Source organism: Cnephaeus nilssonii (assembly GCF_951640355.1).
Source record: "Cnephaeus nilssonii genome assembly, chromosome: 7".
Taxonomy (NCBI): Eukaryota; Metazoa; Chordata; class Mammalia; order Chiroptera; family Vespertilionidae; genus Cnephaeus; species Cnephaeus nilssonii.
Window position 1 is genome coordinate 58,316,531 of NC_137078.1, and position 24,120 is coordinate 58,340,650.

General features: G+C 43.8%; 1 protein-coding gene across 2 annotated transcripts in view; it reads right to left on the reverse strand.

Annotated features, from left to right (window-relative positions):
- CACHD1 (cache domain containing 1) overlaps positions 1-24,120 on the reverse strand; it is a 238,354-nt gene that overhangs the window by 199,281 nt on the left and 14,953 nt on the right. The window contains exon 2 of one of the 2 annotated variants that reach the window (XM_079777692.1): positions 3,537-3,623. The exons of the other annotated variant lie outside the window; for it this stretch is intronic. Coding sequence (XP_079633818.1) covers positions 3,537-3,623 — 87 coding nt within the window. The remainder of the gene's footprint in view (positions 1-3,536; positions 3,624-24,120) is intronic. 2 annotated transcript variants of the gene reach the window in all.

Consider the following 24,120-nt stretch of genomic DNA (forward strand, 5'->3'; position numbering starts at 1 on the left):
TCTTGTTTGGTGCCTGGGTTTAAAGGCTGGCTCTTGCATTCGTTCACTGTAATTAGAGGGTCAATCTTTTATCTACCTGGTAGCAAAGTGGTGAGGATTACATAAGATAATGCAGGTGAGAGTACTTAGCACTTAGTAAGTGCTCAATAAATGACAGTTGCATCACGTGTCTACATTCATGAGGATCTCTGGCCTCTGTAATTTTTTTATTTCTTTATTCCTAGAGCCTAGCTAGCACAACACCCAGCACCGCGTTAAGAACTTAAGTGCTGTAATGAATGAGTGGCGGGCAGGCAGCTTGGTTCGGGCAGGTGAGGCCGACCACTGGCTCCTCCTGGGCCCTGTCTGTCTGCCACCACCTGGCACTCAACAGGAGCGCAAAGGAAATAATGACAAACCAGCGGAGGGCCGCAATTATCCCGCGGTGCCTCAATTCACCGTGGTGTTTTCCATGGAAAGTCCCCTCCTATTTAAAAAAGCGCCTTTTTGTTTGCGTTTGTTTGTTTAACGCCACCTCAGTACTTCGGTTTAAAAAAAGAAAAACAAAACAAAACCGTAGCCCAAGTGGGTAAAGAGTGGCAGGGACTGGAGGTGGGCGACGCGGAGGTGACGCCCCGGGAGCAGCCCTGGGGGCAGGCTGGCAAAGTTTAGTGGGGTCCTCAGGAGGAGGAGGAGGAGGAGGAGGGCCAGCGAGGTTCCGGCGTGGAGGACAAAGGACAGAGAGCGCGGAGCAGGGAGAGGAGGAGGGCGCAGGGGGCGCAGGGGGCGCAGGGCGCCGGGCGAGCAGCAGCACAATGCCCCCGGGAGGGAACAAAGGGCTGGGAGGCGGGGCGGGACCCCAGGCCGCCCACGGGGAAGCCGAGGCGGGGAGGCGGGGGGCGGGGTGGGAGGCCCAGGGAGAGGGGCGAAGCCTGGAGGGGGATGGTTGGTGGGGGGCGAGGGGCGGCCTAGAGGCGGGCGAGGGGCGGGGCGGGGCGCGGCGAAAGGGGAGCCCAGCACGGAGAGGGGAGGCAGGGAGACTGGGCGGCCTTAGGTTCTAGTTCCCAAACAGAGAGGCTCTGCACCGGGTAAGGCTGGGGAAGGGTCTCTGTGAGCAGTACGAAAGCCTAACTGCTGTGACACAGACACGCGTGCGGCTCCCTGCACATCCCGAGTGCTCTACCCTCATCCCAGGTCCTTTGCAGCGAGGCGGAGGGCCTCTGCCCAAGTGTGGTCAGCGGGTTGCGATGCGGACGTTTCTGGGGCTGCTCTCAAGGGAGCCAGGAGGAAAGTCGTGGTGGTGAGAGGAATAACTGACTGGATGGCAGCTTTTATTTCTCGAGTTGGACTGGACTGCCAGGCCAGGAGAAAAGGAGGCAGCCTCCAGCTTGCGGGGAGAGTACAATCGGGGAAAGGGTGTCAGTCACACTGGCGCTGGGTCAGGTTTCAGGCTCGCATTTCAGATACCGGCGCTGCGCTGGCAGCAGGAACACTTGTGGCTCCGCCCGCTGAGCGCGGACCTACCCATGGGCTCACCCTGGCTCTCACTCTCCTCCTGTATTTTGTCTCTTCCTCCTGCACTGAGGATAAGGACCCTAAGACGACCAAAGGCTATTCTTGCCTGGACACCCAGAACTTAAAATTGAGTGTTGTTGCAATAAAAAGCTCTAGTCTTACACCTAGGTAGGACGCATGTACAGAAGAAATCTGACCTTTAATCAGAATAGAAACAACTCTTCTAGGTGAACAACAAAACATTTTTAGAAAAAAAAATTATCAGTCTTAGTCTCAAGAGTCGTTTTTTTTGAGACCAACAGCCTCACAAAATACCAAGTCATGGAAATGAAACGACAAGAGCTACTACCAGCCCAGCCTGGCCGGTTGCTCAGTGGTTAGAGCAACAACCCCTGGACTGAAGGGTCGGGTTCGATTCTGATCCAGGACACGAACCTCCATTGCAGGCTCAATCCCACCCCTGTTGGGGCGGTGTGGGAGGCAACCAGTTGATGTGTCTCTCTCACACTGATGTTTCTCTCTCTCTGTCTCTGCCCCCTCCCTTCCACTCTCTCTAATAATCAATGAGGGGAAAAGATCCTTGGGTGAGGATTAACTACTACACCAAAAAAGCTACTACCATTTATTGAACAACTACTGGGTGTTCCTGATGTATATCATCCTCTGACTTTGTCCTCACAATCATCCATTCAAACATCTAATGGGTGTCTTCCATGAACAGGCACTGCACCTGTGGCTGGGATAATACATGTAAGGAGGAGGGGGGAGGTCCCAGGCCTCAGGAAACTTGCAGTGCACCAAAAAGTGGGTACAATTTGCAAAGGAGGAAATTTACAATAGGTAATTGGCCCTTGGTTATGCCGATATCAGTTGATCCACTACTACACCCCACCTCTTAAATACAGTAGGATTTCAGTGTTAACATCTGCTTTACCCTTCTACTTAGGGAAAACAGAATGAAACCAAGAATTGCTACCTATAAACAAACTGCAAGAACTAAACCTAACAGGTAAATTGAACGGGTGTAAAACTAATAGCGATAAGGATTCTGGTAACACATGCATTAAATCAAAGACCACATTCCTCAAAATTCAAATGTAAGGATACCATGAGTTATAAGATATGATAATATGTAGTCTCTCTTAAGAAATAGATATTCTCTCTATTTTTAAATTTTAACCTTTTTATATGCATTTCTATCATGCTCATCACTATTAACCTCTAGGTTAGGAGTAATTAAAGCTTGACTTACATTTCAAAATGGCACAGAATAACAGAGCTCTAAAGGACTATCTCCAATCTCTTCATTTACAAGAAATAAGGAAAAAAATCTCAGAGAGAGGTTCCCATCACGAGTGGATGGCTGGTAAGACCAGGAACCAGAGCCCAAACCTCCCAACCAATTATCTTCTAAATAGTATATTGTATGTCTAACAAACCCCTGGCTAATTCACATATAATTCTCCAGAGAAGCTCTTCAGCTGCAACATACAAGTGAAGCCTAAATTTATGTGTGTGGGAGGGACTGGTCAATAAAAACATTCCTAACTGAATGTCTCAATTTATTTAACATGAGTTACAGGTATTTTGATCCTCGCAATAAAACTCATCAGCTCTACCCACTATACTACCCAAACCCATGTTTAGAAAATATGGGCTGGCTGAAAAAAAAATCCAGCAGGTGGTCTCTTTTCACATGCAGAGTGCATGGAAGACATCTTAAAAATACGAAATCAGGCTTCGCATGAACAAAAATGATTCCTAAAAGGCATCACTTAGTGAAATTTTTTTTCTTTTTTGCTGCTTGTTTTTTTGTTTCTCCTCATAAATATTTCCTGTATTTTCTTTCAAGTATACCAGTGCTTTCACAGAATTTAGATTTTTCTCCTTAACTGGAGGCACTATTCAATTTCCATGTCCTTGGAGTGTTTTATCTGGGGATTAGACAACTGTACCAAAACACAGCTGTTCCATTTTTTTTCTCCTTTATTTTTCACATTAAAAAATTCTCCCACTATCAGCCAGTCCAATTAGTTACTCACTATCAAAAGCCGGCTTTGGTCTTTCATGTTCTGGAAAACTGGATCCAAGTGACAGGGTGTCATGGAAACTGTATCTCGGGTCATTTCCTGTTTCAATTGTTTAGCCACCAAAAAAAGAAGAAAAAAGTTCAGCTCTATCAGATGGAAATTAATGAATGCTTGCTGCTGCTTTTGAAGAGCATGCAACTAAATGAAAAAGTAATTATCCTTTTTGACCAAGTTTTCCCACCAACACTAAGGAATAAGGGGAGATCAGTGCACCCGAAATGGGAAAAGAAAAGTGCTTTGATTAATGCAGTGAACCCAAGCCTTTTTCAGTTCAGGCCCATAGTTCAGTGGTCAGTTTTAAGGCTGTCCTTGGGTTTGAGAAAAGTAACCACAGGTTAAGTGGTTTTAATTGTAGCTAACTTTGTTCTTACTCTTCCAACAAAATTTTCCCTCTCCTCATGTGTTCTACTTAACCCCAATTTGTTTTGTTTGTTAATCCTCACCAGAGGATTTTTTTTTTCATTAAGTTTTTAGAGAGTGAAAGGTAGGAGGAGAGACAGAGAGAGAAACATCCATGTGCGAGAGATACATCAGTTAATTGCCTCCCACACACACTCCAACCCCCAACTGGGGCTGGGGAACGGGACTCAATCCTGCGACCCTGTAATCCACAGTGTGATGCTCTATCCACTCAGCCAAACGGGCTAGGGCAGTGGTTGGCAAACTCATTAGTCAACAGAGCCGCAGTTTGCCGACCACTGGGCTAGGGCATACTTCACCCCAATTTTGACATTAACTAGACAGAGCTGGTATTCTCCTCTTTGACCTGAAATCCCCTCCACGTAAGGGGAATGTGTAAATGAAACAAAAACTGTTATATAATCTAAAAAGATTTCTTTGCTGTATTTATTCTCTGCTAACAAGAGAAACACACACACACACACACACACACACACACACACACACACAAACGTGCGTGAGGGGAAAGTAAGCTTAAGGCCTACAAGCAATACCAGACAAGCACATGTGTTTAGGAAATGAAGTCCTGGCTGGAATTCAGTAATAATGAGCCCCTCAGTGATCTAATGTACACCAGCGTTCACTGCGGTGGAAACAGAGTGGCAGACAGGACAATAAGGAACTCAATCCGTGTTTAATATGTTTCAGCTCTGTCTAAATAACTGCTGGCAAAAAACTGGGAAGCGATACAACAAATCAATTTTAGGGCTCAAGAGGATTTGCTCAAATAGAAGATAGCTATGAAGTGTACATTACGGGGTAAGTTCACAGCTCCATTAGGAGGAAGGCGCCTACTTGCAATGCTGTCCTTTTTAGGTTGTGATCTATCCTCTCTATTCCAAAACAGGAAATATCTGCGCTGCTTCTTTTTCTTAGATGTAAAGGAGAAAGCAACTGGAAGACATCCCCCAAACCAATTAACTTTAAATATTACCCAAGTAAGCTAAGCCTTATATTACATATATGTAAATTACTATTTGGACAATTTCTATAGAGAAGGTGGTAAAGGAAAAAAAGGGACACTTTTTAGCAATGACCCCGAGTTCTAGACCTTTAATCATTGCCAGGAAAGATGCATCTAGGCCAACCTTGTGCACAATTTCTCTCCTAGTCGCTCACACATGCTGCCCAGTTCCTCTCTCTAAATCTACACGAACGCCCTTAAGACACCAACTATGTTTTATTAAAAATAAGGTGGAGCTGATGATTTCTAACTGGTAGTTGCTTCTATTTCTTTTTGGTTAGCCTTTGAGGAAAGGAGAGTATCCATCCTTCTATACCTTTTGGGGGAAAAAGTCCCTAATTTAGGAAAGTTACTGGTAGGCAATCTTTAAAAAGTGTTTATATTATATTCACTATGGTTTGGTCTTTATGTACACAAAACACCAGAATAGAAGTAATTTCACCAGAAGTAATATCGGCCAGAAGTAGAAGTTATTTCTAGAAGCCATTCAGATAGTATTTTCTTACAGAAAAACCAGTTAAAATATAGAAACAACTGCTGAAGGCGTCAACACAAAAGGCATAAATCAGTTCAAAGGGTGAACCGAGACTAAAATACATCCAAGAATACAGCTACAAACCAGACTTGAAGGCCTCTGGTCATGATGAGTGAAGGTGGTTCTATCCCAAGAGAAACAATACATAAAATAAAGATGGAGCTGGTACAAGGGGTTGCGAACTGTAAGAGAGGCAAGAACACAGTCAGTGTATCAAGACAGACCATCTTTATATTCTGGTCATAACTCACTACTTTAAATTTCTTTACCCTAGAAAATACAATGTTAGTTCGCTCATTGCACTTTCTACCTTATCTATTTAAATGGAAGGGGAAGAAATAGAGACTTTTAGTTTGTAAGCAGCAGCTCAATTACAGAAGAATTCTAATAGACTTTCACTGTCTCCATAGCAATAGATTACTTCTTGTCATTGGTGGATGAACTTCAATACTGGACTCGGTGAAAATTTCAACTCCAGGTTTGTTTGCATGCCCAATCAAAGGTATTATTTAGAACAGAGGTAAATTTATTAGGCACCTTCAATGTTGCAGATACAATGCTGTAACACTTTGGGACAGTGAAAGCATACTACTGTGAAACAGATGTGCATGCTGCTTACTGGACATCCCGAGTGCTCTACCACACACCCAGGTCCTTTGCAGTTAGGTGGGGATCATACGATCAAGCATGGCCAATGGGTTGTGGTCAGAAGTGACCTGTGACAGTGAACAGATACCCAGGACTTCAAGATGGCATCAGTGATACCAGTAATGAAGAAGAAACTCATGGATGTCAAAATAGGGGGAGCTGCCAAGCTGGGTAATGATGCAGGATTTCACCCCTAAAGGCATCGTTGGAGCATTTCAAAGCTGTTGCTGCCAGTATTACCAAAAGTATGTCACTGGGAAGGAAGGGGGCATCTCTGGGGTTTCTAAGGTGCTGGCAGCTCACATGCTTTAACTGCTGCCTTTCTTACAAGGAACTCAAATGTGAACAATTACACAAGCACCACAGAAGAGGAGAGGACCACTCTGTATTCCTGACCATGACCTTCTTTGCCTTTAGGGACATGATCATTACTGAATCCTTTCATAGAGGATTGAGAATTATGCCCCCAAAAGATGACTGGTATGTGTAAAAAAAAAATCTACTTGTCACTGCCTACAAAATGAAGGCGAGTTCTCTATGTCTGTCTTGCCCTGTTAAGGCAAACCTGGAAGTCACAAGTTGAGATGTCAAGGTCTCAAGATAGAGAAAAGCCACATCAATCCCTAGGAGACAATCATTAAACAAGAATCTGTGTACAATGAGATGTGGGGATTTTTTTCAGTACTGCAGCCTGTCCTAGGCCAGGGATTCTTAGCTTTTGTGTGTGTCCTGAAGCCCAAGGACAGGGCAGTCAAGTGTGTGATACTCTCCTCAGAATCGTGTATTTAAATGCATCAAATAAAACACACAGGATTGTAAAGAACACCAATTACAAAATGTTTTCTAACTTATGATATATATTTTTTGCATGCTCCTTTATTAATGCACTAGAAGCCCAATGCATGAAATTTGTGCAAGAGTAGGCCTTCCTTCCCCCGGCTGCCAACACCGGCTTCCCTCGGGCACCCGGGACCTGGGCTTCCCTCGCAGCCCCAGTTTCGTCAGGAAGGTCATCCGGAAGGACATCCAGAAGGATGTCCGGTCTAATTAGCATATTATATTTTTATTATAGATTAATCAACAAGGTAAGACCCAGCAGTGTGTCTAACAACTACTATAATTTCAAAGTTGTAAGGATCATGTCATTTCAACTTATCTATGATACTCACAACAAGTTATAATATATCTTTGGTATGTTTTGATGACAAAGTCCCAGGTACATCCAATAGTATAAGGACTTATTGTCTACATCATCATGGAACAAGATGCCAAATTTCTGTTAGAGGTTTGTGTTATAATTCTTTTTGAATTCTATGAAGCACAGAATAAGAACCCCTGAGTTTTACCCTTTTCTGATTAATACAACCATACTACAAACTCGCAAGAAGAGTTCTACTGGGCTGTCTAGAGTTGAGTGTGCTGCAGTGCATGAGGCATGTTCTTCTGTGACTTTTTTTCTGACACCGAGTTTCTGTCATTTATTTTGTGTTCGCACCAATTGTTTTCAACATAATGGCAACTGACTCAAGTATCATTCAGGTTGTTAAAATGCAATTTTATGGAAGCTTAGGTGCCCTTCAAGGCAATGAAAACTGATAAAAATCAGCCCATAAAAAGGGACTGGTCAAGGCTTTTGACATCATAAACACCACCCAGTCTGGGAAAACTCACCAACAGTTGTACAACAGGCAGCTGATAAAATACTCTGTCCAGAGACTTGTCATGACTTCAAGAAACATGAAGACACATGGAGACAGCCAATACAGGATGCTGGGGTCACTAGGTCAGAATGCCATCCAGTCCTCACTCAGCTGGTCAGCCCTACACACTGTATTCCTGGGTACACACCAGGAAGGTGTATCCCAAACTAATTGGGATTTCAGGTCTATTTAATAAGCCTATGAAGCCTGGATAAAACAAGACTGAAATAATTCATACATCTTAAGGCATTCATGTATAAATTGGGGGAAGAGAGAGAGAGAGAGAGAGAGAGAGAGAGAGAGAGAGAGAGAGAGAGAGAGGCATTAACATAACATAAACCATCATTGCACTTTCTTAAATCATCCTAGCATAGTAGTTAACACCTTACTCAAAAGTATGTGACACAGTAGACAACTGAGCTCTCAGCCTTGATAGGGAGACAAGGATTAGAGAATCAAGAAAGTATTTTAAATCAAGCAATAAATCCTGCAGACAAGAGCTGAGAACCAACAATGAATGAATCCATCTTGCTTCATGTGTCAAATACTAAGAGGTTGTGTAGTACACTAGAAGCACCAATGACTGAATGGAAAGTCAGGAGACCTGACTTTCAATTTGGACCCTATCTCCAATTAACCTGAGGACACGGGGCCAATAACTACATTTCTAAGAGCCTCACATTTCCCTTCTTTCAAATGAGATTAACTTTGAAGGTACCTTCTCACATAAAAATAAAGATTTGGTAACTTGAAATCTCAGGAAGATGACAAAATAAGTAGGCCATACTGTAAAAATATAATCAAATACAGATTTAAACAATGTTTTCTAAAACAAAGAGTATTTCCATTTCTCCTTTCTTTTTATTGTTGTTAATCCTCACCCAAGGATATTTTTTCCATTAATTTTTAGAGAGAGTGGAGAAGAGAGAGGAAGAGGAAGAGGAAGAGGAAGAGGAAGAGGAAGAGGGAGGGAGGGGGAGAGAGAGAGAGAGAGAGAGAGAGAGAGAGAGAGAGAGAGAGAGAGAGAAAGAGAGAGAGATAAACAAAGAAACATCAATGTGAGAGATACATCCATTGGTTGCCTCCCGCATACCCCCCTACTGGGGCCAGTGATTGAACCTGCAACCCAGGTACACTGCCCTTAACCAAGGATCAAACCAGAGACCTTTAGGTGCAGGGAGGAGGAAGGGGTGTGCTCTAACCACTGAGCACACCAACCAGGGCAGTACTTCCATTTCATATTGTGAGGTCCCTATGCTTTCACTTGGGTAGCCCTCTCTGTGCTTATTATATACCTAACCACTGATTTAATTGTCCATTAGTCTTGTGAAGGTATAACACAGTCTTATTTAGGGATATATTCTCCCAGCATTAGAAGAATCCGGGGCAAGTTTTTTCTGGAGAAAAGAAGAACCTGTGAAGACCTGTCAAAGGGCCTGAGATCTGGTCTGCACTCACTCTTGGCCCCCGTGAATGTCCCCTGCCCCTTTATGCTGTCCCTGTGCATCCTGTTGCTATTTGGATTGCTTTCTCCCCAGGGGCTCACCCGTTTTCTAGCAGTGGAGGGCTCTTCAGAGAAGCAGGAGAGTAAGTCAGGGTCTAATGTCTGCTGATTCCAGGCTCTTTCCCAGGTTTTGTTTCCTCCGAACTATATAATTCTAAATTGCCTTGGTTCTCATAACCACTAATTTCATCAGATTTGGAAACCTCTTTATTCTTCCTGATGAAAGGTCTCTCACCTTCCCTGCCCTTCCCTATTGTACTTGCCAACCACTGCTGGCTATCATGATGGAAGTGACCTTTCACAACTAGGAAAGACTTGCAGATTTCGCCCAGCCCACTAGCACAGAAAGAGAATGCATGAATGATGTCCTTTTCTACTTCTACCCCAGAGGCACACATAGCACTGGCCTAAATTGCTGGCTAAATGAGTGACGCTCAAAGGACCATGGGTGGCCAAAGTCCAGCAGCATTACTGGCTCATGGAAGAGAAAAGAAGAAAAAAATAGCTCTACCTTCCTATTGAAGAGAGAGGCACTATAAAATCAGATTCTTTCTCTTTCTCACTTTCTCTTTACTGCAAAGCTAATAACTAATTAGTAGCCAATGGGTTGATCACTCCTTGACTCTCAGCATTTGGGAAGAGAAAGCAAGCTTGCCCAAAGACACACATAATTTGGGGGAGGGGAAAACAGGACTAAATTTCAACCCTGCTTTGAAACACACATCTTAAGGCCCCTCAGGTTAAAAATGACAGCTAGAGTCCTTTAATCTTGGAAATGTTCTCTCCATGGAAACCTTAAGGACAGGAAGCCACTTAGGCAAAGCTCTTTTCTTTTTCTTTTTTCTTTTTTCTTTTTCTTTTTCTTTTCTTTCTTTTTTTTTTTTTTTTGGCAACTTCTAAGAAAAATCTAGGTTTTGAGGAAATTGGGCTTCCATGAATAACTATCCTATAGGAAGGTAGTCCAGGTCATGTGGTTTCATTGATCCATGAATTAAACCATAAATAAAGCTTTCCCAGTTTGGCTCAGCTGGAAGAGGCAGACTCACTCCATTAACTTCTCTAAGATTCTTTTTTTTTTTAATAAATCTTTATTGTTCAGATTATTACAATTGTTTCTCCTTCCCCCCCCCCCCCCCGACCCCGTATCTCCCCACCACCCGGTTCCCACCCCTCCTCTGCCCTTACCTCTCCCCCCCCCCCGTTGTCCTTATCCATAGGTGTATGATTTTTGTCCAGTCTCTTCCCGTACCCCCCACACAGACACCCCTTTCCCCCTGAGAATTATCAATCCACTCCCATTCTATGCCTCTGATTCTATTATGTTCACCAGTTTATTCTGTTCCTCAGATTTTTAATTCACTTGATTTTTAGGATCACTTGTTGATAAATATGTATTTGTTGTTCATAATTTTTATCTTTACTTTTTTCTTCTTTTTCCTCTTTTTAAAGAATACCTTTCAGCATTTCATACAATACTGGTTTGGTGGTGATGAACTCCTTTAGCTTTTTCTTATCTGTGAAGCTCTTTATCTGCCCTTCAATTCTGAATGATATCTTTGCTGGGTAGAGTAATCTTGGTTGTAGGTTCTTGCTATTCATCACTTTGAATATTTGCCACTCCCGTCTGGCCTGCATAGTTTCTGTTGAGAAATCAGCTGACAGTCGTATGGGTGCTCCCTTGTAGGTAACTAACTGTTTTTCTCTTGCTGCTTGTAAGATTCTCTCTTTGTCTTTTGCCCTTGGCATTTTAATTATGATGTGTCTTGGTGTGGTCCTCTTTGGATTCCTCTTGTTTGGGGTTCTGTGCACTTCCTGAACTTGTAGGTCTATTTCTTTCACCAGGTGGGGGAAGTTTTCTGTCATTATTTCTTCAAATAGGTTTTCAGTATCTTGCTCTCTCTCTCTTCTTCTGGCACCCCAAAAATTCGGATATTGGTACGCTTAAAGCCATCCCAGAGGCTCCTTACGCTATCCTCACACTTTTTGATTCTTCTTTCTTTCCGCCTCTCTGGTTGGGTGTTTTTTTCTTCCACATATTCCAGATCTTTGGTTTGACTCTTCAGGTACGGTGGTGTACAGTTGAGTGTCTGTATATTCTTTATTTCAGACAGTGTATGCATAATTTCTGACTGGTCCTTTTCCATTTTTTTGGTATTCTCATTAAGGTCCTTGAAGGTCTCTTCAAGTTTCTCAGCGGTTTTTAGAAGATTCTTGAGTAATCTTATAAATGTGGCTCTGAACACTGTGTCATCCATTAGTTTGCTTTCCTCTATCTCTCTACTCGTGACATACTTTGGTGTCTCTGCATTTTGGCTGCCTCCCTGTGTTGATGGAGTGGCTTTGTGTGGTCAGTGACCTATTGGGGCCGGTAGCTCAGCTTCCCCAATCACTCTATGTGGTCGCTCTTGGTACACCCCTTTGTGGGCTGAGTGGAAAGTCTTGGTGTAGTTAAAAGCCTTGATTGCTGTTGGTACACTGGGAGGAATTGACCTCCAGGCCAATTGGCTGTGAGGACCTGCTGGGTCTATAACGGAAGAATTGCTGTGCTGGAGACACAGTAGGGCTTTGGTGCTCACTGAGTCTGCCTCTTGAATGTGTCCCTTATGAGAGTGGTTGAAATCTGGTGTCGTCCACACCGACCACTAGATACCCTAGTGTCTGGATCTCCAATGGGGTGCAGGTCTGAGGCCTCCCAGCAGGAGCTACAGCAAGAGCTACAGTTTTCTCCTCTTTGCTTGGGTGGTTTTGGAGCAGTCTGACTGGAGCTGCAGTTAATTTGGCTGAGCTGCCACAGAACAGGCCATTTATATGTAAAGGCCGCTGTGTGGAGCCTGGGCGGGTTTGTAGAATGTGCGGGGCGGGGTCTCAGGGCGTCACTAGGCTGGGGCGTGGCCAATGGCCATGGCTGCCATCAGCCGTCTCTGCCTTTCCACGTTTCCAAGTCCCGTGTCCAGCGCTCCAGCGTAGCAAACCCTGATTGCTGGGCGCACCTCTGCAGAAAAGTCACTCTCACTCTCCGACCGATGGCCGCGAGTCCAGCTTCTCCCCGTAGGCGTCTGGGTCCCCCACATGTCCCCAGAAACTGGAGTTCAGAGTGATCGGGAGTTTGTCTCCCTTCGGTTTGAAGAAAAGCCGCGCGCCCAGTCGCCCGCCGCCAGCCCGCTTCACGCGCACATCCATACCTCAGCTCTCCAGCGTTTGCACTCCCTTCTCTTCTTAGTTGTAAATCTACCACTCAGGCAGCTTTCCTGTGGTTCTGGGTGGTAGACGTTTTGTTTTTTAGTTGTATTTTTGAAATTGTTGTGCGAGGCGGCAGTTTAGTTGTTTAACTTTGCTGCCATCTTGGTTCCTCCTTTCTCTAAGATTCTTGTCCTCAATTCCCAAAGCACCATCTCCACTATTAAGATGCTACGTAGGTAGAACAAGGATTCTATACTATGGTCCAAACCATTTTCACCCAAAGCCAGTGAATTTTGTAAGCTGTAATTTTCAAGTTCAACAAGCATCTATTTCAATGTGATGCTTAGGACTACAACAGCCTGGGAAAATTCGAGTTAGCACATAACCCTAGAAAATCCTACCTGGAAGGTTACATGAGGAAACTAGAGCACAGAGAGGTTAAGTGATTAGCTCAAGGTCCCAGCAGATGTCAAATATAGTTTCCTAACTCAAAGGTTGCTAGATTTCTCTGGACTCGCTAGCATACCACATCTTAGACATTCCAGACTGACTAAACTTAAAAATAATAATAATATTTAGCTAAAAAGCAATCAAAATATTTTCAATAAGAATAAGGTGAGGCAATTGTGCAAAATCTTGACATCCTTTATAGAATCTGGAGCCTATTAGCAGGAGTGAAATATCCCACATATTTCAAAGGGTAAGTCTAATGTAGTTCAAACAAGCTCCAAACATCAAGTCACTTTCACAACCATCCAAGTTCTAGGATGCGTTGTCTGGGACATCAGCCAGGTTGGCAAACAAATCATTATAAAACGCAAAAGTATTAAGTGCCCTCTTGCCTTTGGCAGTACACTCAAAGCTATTCAAATATATTATAGTGAAACTAAAATACAGCTACCAAGTCTCAGCCAAAAAGAGGGAGTGAAGTCTATGCATGTCCTTTTTAAAAAACCTGTTTAGGTATTCCAACTTTTGTTCTATTTCCTTGTCAAAGACAAACCTATGAAGAAATGGAGGAGGGAGACCCAACCATAAGCTTGTAGAAAAAAGAGGAAAAAGTAGGCTTTGATGAAAGCATTTAAGGATTTCAGTGCTAGGAACACTTTGAAAACTCATTATAGAAACTCATGATCAAAATGGGTCAAAAAAATAAAAAGGCTAATTCTCATAGGTCCGAGTCAATAAAAAGAAAACTTTATGGTCTCCCTTTCTGTCCATGTATATCTTTCTCTCTCCCAACCAACAACAGTCCAGGCAGACAGATCAAGCCCAAGGGGCACACACCCTTTTGTATGGTCAATCACTTGGAAGAGAATGGAGAACTGAACAGTCTTTCAAGTATATGAAGAGACTGTGTGTACAATGACAGCATCCACTTTATCTGTTTCAACAGAGAAGGCCAAGAAGAAATAAACTTCCTATTACATAGGACAGCTTTTCCTGGCACATCAGGAAGGAATTCCAAAATATAGGCTATCTGAGACTGGGATTTGGCATTCTGTTGTCAGGTGCTCTTCTTTTATCCCCCCCCCCCCAATCCCCCCACCCTAAATGATGATCACCATAACACTACATTTGCATCCATTTCCAGTTTTCAAAACACTTCTACATATATTCCATTCTCTCCAAGAGGTGGGCGGAGTGGGGGGGGGCGGTTCCCATATTTGCCTACTTGGGACAGAGAAATGAACTAAACAAATGTGTCTTCAACCACTGGATCTGTTAAATATTTCCTGTTGACTAAGCTACAAAAATACCAGTTTCTCCCATTACCCACTCTCATATTCTCTAGAGCCCCTACACAAAGAAACAAGATTTATCCAGGCAGCAAATATTAAGGGGCTCATTAAATGCTGAATCAATGAATGTAACTAAACTGTCAGGCAGAAGCTGACATGGATTTGAATCCAACCTCTTCCACTTTGCAACTTTCAAAAGTTGTTTACACTTTCTGAAGTCAGTAGCTGCATTAGAAAGAGAACTCAAAACCTTAGCATAAAGTCTGGCATGTTAAAGGAGCCCCCAAAAGTGTGCTATTGTAATTCCTACTTACCAAAAAAACACCACCAATATATATATATTGCCCTTCGGAGCTATTTTTCCTTTCCCAGCAATTTAAGGAACCATATCACAGGCAAAATCCTGTGGTGTTGCTGATAGTAAATAAAGCAGCTTCCATTCGGTTACACTCTAAGATTCAAGCTTACAAATAAATTGAAAGAAAAAGAAAGTGTAAATCCTTTGTCTAATTAAGCTTTGGGGTGTCGTTGTCTGGGAGCTCGGGAATTGCCATCCTTTATAATTAAATCTTCTTTGTGACCATGTCTCATGATATGTAACTAATACAGCTTGACTTGTCCACAAGTAAGAATGTTAAAATCCCATTGGAATTAACAGAAAGCAGGGAAAGAAAGAGAGCTGGAACAGATGAGAAAATGTCACTTGTCTTAGAGGGCAGAGCCGAGCCACACTTGACAAACCCCTACCTGGTCTGAAGGAAAGTTATCCAAAGCATTAGCTAAGAGGATAAGAAGCCACCATTGTTAGTGGCTTAAAGCGATCCACTTTCCCTGGGACTCCGGGCAGTGGGGCCCTCATTGGAAATGCAAAATCCCCAGCTGGGGGTAAGAAGAAGAGAAAATGTTTAAGATGCTCAAGTCTGGAGTGCCAAGACCAAGGGTCTCAGAATTCCAAAGCTCAGTCTCCTCTCTCAACATCCACCCCTTCTCCCCCCCCCCCCTCCCATTATTTGGGAGCAGCCCCTTCCCAGCTCTGCCATTCGGCGTCAGGGAGACTTGGGAAGTGCCCCAGGAGCTGCTGAGAGATGGAGAAATACACAAAGGCTCCCTTCCACAAAGCGTGCTTTCACAGAGGCAGCCGTGTCTATTAAATACATCCCCTGACTGCGCATACACTTCTATAAGGAGATTATGAGGACCACGAGCTCACTCAATTAGCCCCACAAAATGTTGTTAAACCCACTGCAGGCAGGAGAAAAAGGTATGTGTGGCGAGGAGGAGGGAAGATTTAAAATTAGTGGCAGGGGGAGGGGGGGGGCTCCCCTCTCCTCAGTCATTCCCAGGGGAAAAGAAGGTGTGCCCAAAACTGACCCATAAGGCTGCTGCAGCTTCTGGGCGGAGCTAGTTGGCATCCGTACAAATCTTCTCCTACACTTGCATTCTCAAAGTGTCCCTTCCCATATATAAGTCATAAGAGAGGCATAATTCCCCGTGCAGTAATATGTGCTTTTCAAACTGCTGCAAATCTTTGGAAGTTGCAAGTACAAAATGTAGTAATTTTCCAATAAAACTTATGATACATTTTCTCAAAATATAACAATATAAATGGGGTGCCCAACTTTATACACTTAAGTTACTAAACCACTCATGGGCTGTCATTGGCTAAATGAATGATTAAATTTTTCACCACATTTATTTGTTCATGATTACTTCCTTCCTGGAGAATGAAGTAGTTACTCAAAGAACAAGTCGACCCTCAAAGCAATAAATGGAATGTCCTTTTATTTATCTAAATGTATGAAAGATAAAATAAGAAATCTTTCCCTCAAAAAGTACCTTTTAACTCTTATAATAAGACTAGAGGACCAGTGCATGAAATTGGTGCACAGGGGAGGGGGGGGGGGGGAGATGTCCCTCAGCCCAGCCTGCACCCTCTCTAATTTGGGACCCCTCGAGGGATGTCCAACTGCCCATTTAGGCCCGATCCAGTCGGACATCCCTCTCACAATCCAGGACTGCTGGCTCCCAACCACTCACCTGCCTGCCTGATTGACGCCTAACTGCTCCCCTGATGCCCTTAACTGCCCTCCCCTGCCGGCCTGGTCACCCCTAACTGCCCTCCCTTGCAGGCCTGGTTGCCCCCAACTACGCTCCCCTGCAGGACTCCCCTGCAGACCTGGTCGCCCCCAGCTGTCCTCCTCTGCTGGCCTGATCGCCCCCAACTGCCCTCCCTTTCAGGCCTGGTCCCTCCCAACTGCCCTCCCCTGCTGGCCTGATCGCCCACAACTGCTCTCCCCTAAAGGCCTGCCCCCCCCCAACTGTCCTCCCATGCAGGCCTGGTTGCCCCCAACTGTCCTCCCCTGCAGGCCTGGTCACCCCCAACTGCCCTTCCCTGCAGCCCTGGGTTTCCCCCTGCCAACTGTCCTCCCCTGCAGGCCTGGTTGCCCCCAACTGCCCTCCCCTGCAGGCCTGGGTCCCCCCCAACTGTCCTCCCCTGCAGGCCTGGGTCCCCCAACTGTCCTCCCCTGCAGGCCTGGTTGCCCCCCAACTGTCCTCCTCTGCTGGCCTTATCGCCCTCAACCGCCCTCCCTTTCAGGCCTGGTCCCTCCCAACTGCCCTCCCCTATTGGTCATCTTGTGGTGGCCATCTTGTGTCCACATGGGGGCGCCATTTTTTACCACATGGGCAGCCATCTTGTGTGTTGGGAGTGATGGTCAATTTGCATATTACTTCTTTAATATATATGGTATGTAATACTTTATAATTCACAAAGGGATTTTAGAGACAGTTCACTTGCTATAATAACTCTGTGAAGCAGGCATCCTCAAACTACGGCCCGCGGGCCACATGTGGATGTTTTTGCCGTTTTGTTTTTTTACTTCAAAATATGATATGTGCAGTGTGCATAGGAATTTGTTCATAGTTTTTTTTAAACTATAGTCCGGCCCTCCAACGGTCTGAGGGACAGTGAACTGGCCCCCTGTTTAAAAAGTTTGAGGACCCCTGCTGTGAAGTGTTATTTACTCTCATGTCATAGGTGAAGAAGGAGACCCAGAGGGATTAAGGTGGAACCCTGGGTCATTGCTTCCAAATCCACCTCACCCCCACTCTCACCCCAGCACTTACTGAGGGTCTACTCTTGCCCTGGGCACGATATAAGGTATTGAAGATTTAGAGAAAGCAGGCTTAATTTCTTCCCAAGAGTAGCTCACAAGAGCAAGTACAGAATTCTAAGGGGGTCACAAAGCAGTCATAACTCAACCCAAATATAGATGTAAAAAAGGAGACAACCTTTCAGTATTAGAAACTAGACCTAGTTGACTAGTATAGACAATGAAGGAAATACCATAACTGAATCCTCAAGGATAAACCCAGGGTTCTCTTCACACCACAATGCCCTCCATTACTCACCAGTATTAAACAAGGCTAACAAAAAAATGGACCTGATGATAGTATTTATTCCAGAAGGCAAATAATTGCCCAATATACTCAGGAAGTCCCAGCAGCTGGGCTGTCTTTTATACTTATGTTAAGTCTGAAGAAAAGGTAAGTGACATAAGGTAAGTGAAGTGCCACTGGCACAGGTAGGTACTCCATTAAAGGTAGCTTACTATTCCTGTGTGACGAAGAATTTCAGAACAGGAGGAGTCACCCCCTGCGATCAGCAGGAAAAGTCCTTCCTGTGAGAGGAGCCTGGAGAGCCACGGAGCCACCATCCATTTGGTTCAAAGGCACTAAATGGGACACACGGCCTAGGAAAGGGGATGAGGCCAGGCTGCTGGTCAAAGGCCTGTTTCTGAGAAAATAATGAGAGAACCATCTCCATGCTATCAGAAGAAAGGCTATCCTTCCCTGTATTTCTCTGAAGTTATAAAAATGCCATTATAACTCAAGCAACGAAGATTTCCAGTGGCCTTTGACTAAAGATAAAACATCCCCAAATACAGGCTGTTTATACTGCAGCTATAGAATATCTGCAGCTAAAAGAATAATGCCACCCAGATTTTATTCTTAACTTCTTCATTTTTTAAAATGCCGAACTTGTTTTTTAAAAATCCCATAAACTCATGGAGAAATATTTTGAGAGTCCTGGAGTTTCAAACCATCATTAGTCAAAAAAGAAAACTAAAGAATGGTCTTTTAAGAAAATCAAAGACAGTTTGTGATTTTAACACACACAAAAAGCTAGTTCCTCACTGTTCGTTTTTAGTGGTAATTTCATAAAATGAGAACTGTACCTAATCCTCCATCACTTTGGGTCACTTAAATAGAGGACCTTGACATTCAGGGACTGAACCTTTAAAGTTTGGACCACTGTAAAGCACACCCTGCCCAACCCTAAAGCATGGTAATAAATGAGTCATAATTAATAGTACTAGAGGCCTGGTGCATGAAATTCGTGCATGGGGAGGGGATGTCCCTCAGCCCAGCCTGCACCCTCTCCAATCTGGGACCCCTCGGGGGGACAGTCGGACACCCCTCTCACAATCCGGAACTGCTGACTCCTAACCACTTGCCTGCCTGCCTGCCTAATTGCCCCTAACCACTCTTCCTGCCAGCCTGATAGCTCCCTAACTGCTCCTCTGCTGGCCTGATTGACGCCTAATTGCTCCCTTGCCAGCATGATCGTCCCCAACTGTCCTCCCCTGCCGGCCTGATCGCCTCCAACTGTCCTCCCATGCAGGCCCAATTGTCCCCAACTGCCTTCCCCTGTGGGGCTGAGGGAACTAAGGGACTAAGGCTGGATGAGGCGGGGCTGAGGGGACTGGACACCACCATCTTGTGGCTGTGGGCACTGCCATCTTTGTGAGGGCGTGGCAGTCAATTAGCATACTCCCTCTTTATTGGCTGTGGGTGCTGCCATCTTGTGATGGTGTTATGGTCAATTAGCATACTCCCTTTTTATTAGATAGGATAGTCATACCATACTGGTCTCTAGGGATCATAAGATAGGCTTGATTATATCCATACTTTCTAAACGTTATTTAAGCCAAGTTTTTCTAGACTTCTCTTTTATATCCACAGGGGGTTGAAGGTATAGGGAATTTAAATTGGCAGGAGCGTTCAGTCCTACATTCCCACCATCAGTTGCTGTTGATCCCCCTGAGAATAAGAGGTTATACCTAAAAAGTATGATAGGAATCGATTTTACATAAGTGCTTTCTTTGTCTTCACTACATTCTTTGAGGTAGCTAGTACTCCCCATTTTACAGATAAAGCAATTGAGGCTAGGAAGCCAGGTCACACAACGTCTGTACAATTGCTTTGTGATTGTTCTGGAAAGACAAGAGTTCTGAAAGTCACTGAATGGGATCACTGTGGGAGAGCAGTGCTTTGCTCAACCAAAGTGCACACTCTCCCCTCAGATGTCTGAAGGGCACACGCGTCTTCTGAGAGAGGGAAACTCATCAGTTTGAGGAGAAAATGCCAGGTTTAAAGTGAGGCTTGTTAGAGAGGGAGCTATCACAGATTATTAATTTAGCCTTCTCTCCCAGCCAGTGTTTGATGTAAATGGCAAGGGTTCAAAGGTCAAAGAGGAAGAAGTATGTGCTTTAATTTCTCCCCCCTAGAGGTGCATGGATGTTTTCTATTAACAAAAACCCTGTAGCCAACAAATCCCGGGCTTGGATCAAACGGCCCTCCATCTTTTAAGTTATAACATCACAGGGAGGCATTTCAAGAGGAAACGGGCCCAGCAGACCTGCACTACCAGGGAGAAGGCTGGCCTGGCCTTTAGGAATTTGAAAAACATTTTCCTTTTTGCTCAAATTGCTTAGTGACAGACAAAAATGTCCCCAAATAGGCATTCTTGATCTCTAGACAGGGACAAAATTGAAAAAAAAAAAAAGAAACACACACACAGAAGAAGTGGGCAGGGACGGAAAATAGAGCCATTAGTACCTGAAGAACCAACCCCTTCGGCCAAGACTAGTAGGAACAGGCAGACATTTTGGCAGCGAGCTTAGTCCACGGGGCTCTGAGTTCAATGAAAAATAGCAACAGTACATAGTAAATGCTCAATCAGTAGTAGGTAATATTGTATAACACTTCCCTTTTCCCAGCCATTAATAATGTAGGAGATTCGTCCTACTCATTTCTCATCCCCACACACCGAAACCCTCAGGGCTGCTCAAAACCTAGACGTGAGGGTTGGACCGTTAAATTCTGAAGACCAGCAACATATCCCTTCACAGAAAAAGGCTAACCCTTTGTGAGAACTCCGACACCAGCCGCTCTGCCAGGTATTCTCGTAGATCTTCTCTCATAACCCTATCACCATGAATGTACCCCGGACTTCCACAATGAGAAACTTGAGGCTTGAAGGGCTTGCATTAAAAATTAGTTTCTGGAAACAGGCTTTTGTGAGTTGGCCTGGGTAGTGGGTCTACATTTTTTTTAATTAAAAATAATTCTTTTCTTTTTTTTTTTTTTTTTGAGAGAGAAACATCAATGTGAGAGAGAAACATCAATCAGCTACCCCCGATACTCACCCAACCTGGGGATCAAACCAACAACCTGGGTATGTGCCTTGACCGGGAATCGAAACCACCACCTCTTGGTACACAGGACAATGCTCCAACCAACCGGGCCACACTGGCCAGGGCTGGGTCTGCTTTTATAACAACCCCTTTGCGTGAATGTTTCAAACAACAGACTTTGAAATGAGCTTTGGAAGCCAAACTGTTGTAAACTGAGGATACCTGGAAGCATGCAGATTTCTCACCACTGTTTGGCAAGGCCTCTGCACTACCTACACACGGCTTCTCCTTTGAAGCACATCCACAAAGCCTCCAGGACGGTAAGCATTCCCCGTGCCCGACAGGCCAGTCCTAGGAGACTGGAGAGTGGGGTAAGTCCCAGACAGCTCAGTTAGAAAACAAGAAATAAAAATCCAAGCGAAGGGTTTATAGAAAACACACAGAGGAAGAATAAAGCATGGTAATTGTTTACAGGCCACTTGTGAGTCTTCTAAAACGGTCGTAAACAAGAAACATGGCTTGGGAGAGACTAGCCTGAAGTGTTTATCCCTCAGACAATCCCTCCAGTTCCTGTGAGCCCTCCGCAGTCATCAGGCTAAAGTCTTGCCCTGCCAGGTGGCTCAGCTGGTTGGAGTGTCCTCCCAAACTCCAAAGAGTGTGGGTTCGATTCCCAGTCAGCATGTACTTGAGGCAACCAATCCATGTTTCTCTCTCTAAAAATTCAATAAAAATATCCTCAGGTGAGGATTAGAATAAAAGTCTCAATCATTGCATTCGCATAATCTCCCTGCCCCCAACCCTGGCCCCCACTGTTCCTAGACTGCTTACTAACACTGCCCCCACCCCATCCCTCCGCAGGAGAATATCTGCTCCAGGAAGACAGAGCTGTGCTTTGTTGACGATTGCTACCTTCAACATCTACAAGAATGCCAAGCTAGCCATAGATATTCATATATGTGAAATGAGAGATGACTTATGTCATCATTTACTTCATTGCCCTGGTTCAATTGTTTAGATACAAGAATCATTTCTACAGTGTTAAAGGTGTTATGTGGCGACGTGAATGTTTTAAGGAAAAGCGTATTCACAGAATTCTAATGTGATCATAAAACTAAGAAGAAATGGTCCAATGTCTATACAATTTTGATCTTAGTCTCATTAACTAAGAGAACCAGTGTATAAAGATCAAATTCTAATGAAATGGAAGACCTAAAATTACAAAATCAGGCACCCTGCTTGGGAGATACTATGCAGGCTTCCCATCCCTTGATTCAACGTTCAGATATTATGGGAGCCGAAACCGGTTTGGCTCAGTGGATAGAGCATCTGCCTGCGGACTAAAGGGTCCCAGGTTCGATTCCGGTCAAGGGCATGTACCTTGGTTGCGGGCACATCCCCAGTGGGGGGCGTGCAGGAGGCAGCTGATCAATGTTTCTCTCTCATCGATGTTTCTAACTATCTCTCTCCCTTCCTCTCTGTAAAAAAAAAAAAAAAAAATCAATTTAAAAAAAAAAGATATTATGGGAAGTGGCACCACATAACTTTTACTTCAATAACCTATGAAAGTGCTAACTAAAAATTCTGTTACATTCCAGTCCTGTAACTTTTGAATCAGATCCAATGGAAGACAAGTTTTTGGAGGGTAAATTAAAAAAGGATACTTATCATACTTTACTAAACTCCTTGATAATATTTTACTACGTCATAAGGAGATTCCCTTAATAATGAATTCTTGATGACTTAGTCCAAAATAGATGGCAATTATTTTGTAAGTACAAATGTCTCAAAAATTATTTAAGAGCCAATAAAATGTGTGTTTATTTCATTTGAAAATGTCTTCACTATTACTTAGTTTCAATCACTACATGAACTAAATGCAGACTGATTAATAACCACATCTTGATGCAGCAATTCTCTTCATGACTTTTCTAAACGCCGTCATGGAATAGACACAGCCAAACAAAAAAGAAGGGATGGGCAAATGGAGATTGGTCAAAAAACTGAAATTTTCAAAACACAAATTATAAAGTATCTCCTACCGGGTGCTTAGGAACATAATTCTGTCTGAAACATGTTATGCCGTGAAACATATTACGTTATTAGGATGTATCTGTAATAATAGGTTTGTAAACTATAAACTCCACCAGCATGGGTAATTCCAAACCATAATCATCTCACATAAAGCTAACATTATATTCTAATATATATTAGAACTGCCTTCCACACCAATTGATTTGGGTTCTTCTACTAACCAAATAGAAAAAGCAGACCCAGATTTTCATGCCAACATGACAACATTAAGTATTTCCTAGTAAATAATCCATTAAATTATTAAAAGGAGGTGGGGGAGAGTCCAGCATAAATAAGATGCTAGCCAAAATGATCAAAGTAATTCCCATGCCCTGGCCGGTGTTGCTAACTGGCTAGCATCAGCCTGTGCACATCCCTGGCCCCAGGAGGCAACCAATCAATGTCTGTCTGTCTGTCTCTGTCTGTCTCTGTCTGTCTCTGTCTGTCTCTGTCTCTCTCTCTCTCTCTCTCTCTCTCTCCATTCCACTCTCTCTAAAAATCAATGGAAAAAATATCCTTGAGTGAGAGGTCTGGAACCACTGCACTCATTATACAATAGGCAAAAGCAGCCTGAGAATGACCTAACACCGGGTGACAGAGCCTGGAGAGTAACGGAGAACAAACGGAGCCAGGGCTCTGATCACACTGTGCCTGAAGCTCACGCACACCATCTCTCGGTAAACTTTCCAGCTACGTAAGCCAACAAACTCTATCCTTTCAGGCAGCTTTAGTTGGCATGGGTTGTTACTTACATTTCAAAATATCCATTGACAACAAGGATGATGATGATGACAATGAGTCTACAACTTACATATAACTGTGACCCTAACAACCACCCAGGGTTGAGACAGGTATGATTTTTCTACTTATGGAGTGAGAAAACTGAGGCTATGAAGAGGAAAAAAGGGGGCTTGTCAAAGTTACACTGCTAATAAGCTAAGATCTCGATTGCCTTTATTCATCATTTGCTCAGCAGAGAATATCTGTAAATGTGAAGATCATCAATGTTGTCTCATATTTTCCATATTGAACAGTCTTATTTTCTTGAGTCTTTAATCTATTGCAGCCATCCCACTAAATCATAGCCTTGGCCCGGTGAGCCTTTGTTGATGTGCATCAAGCATGTAAAACTCGCGGCCTATGGGCATGTGCATGCCTCCTTTATTTGGCCCGTGTTAGCCTTTGAGTTTGACATGCTTGAAGTACATCATCAAACAATACAATTTTATCATATTTAAATGAAATTGCAAAGGTA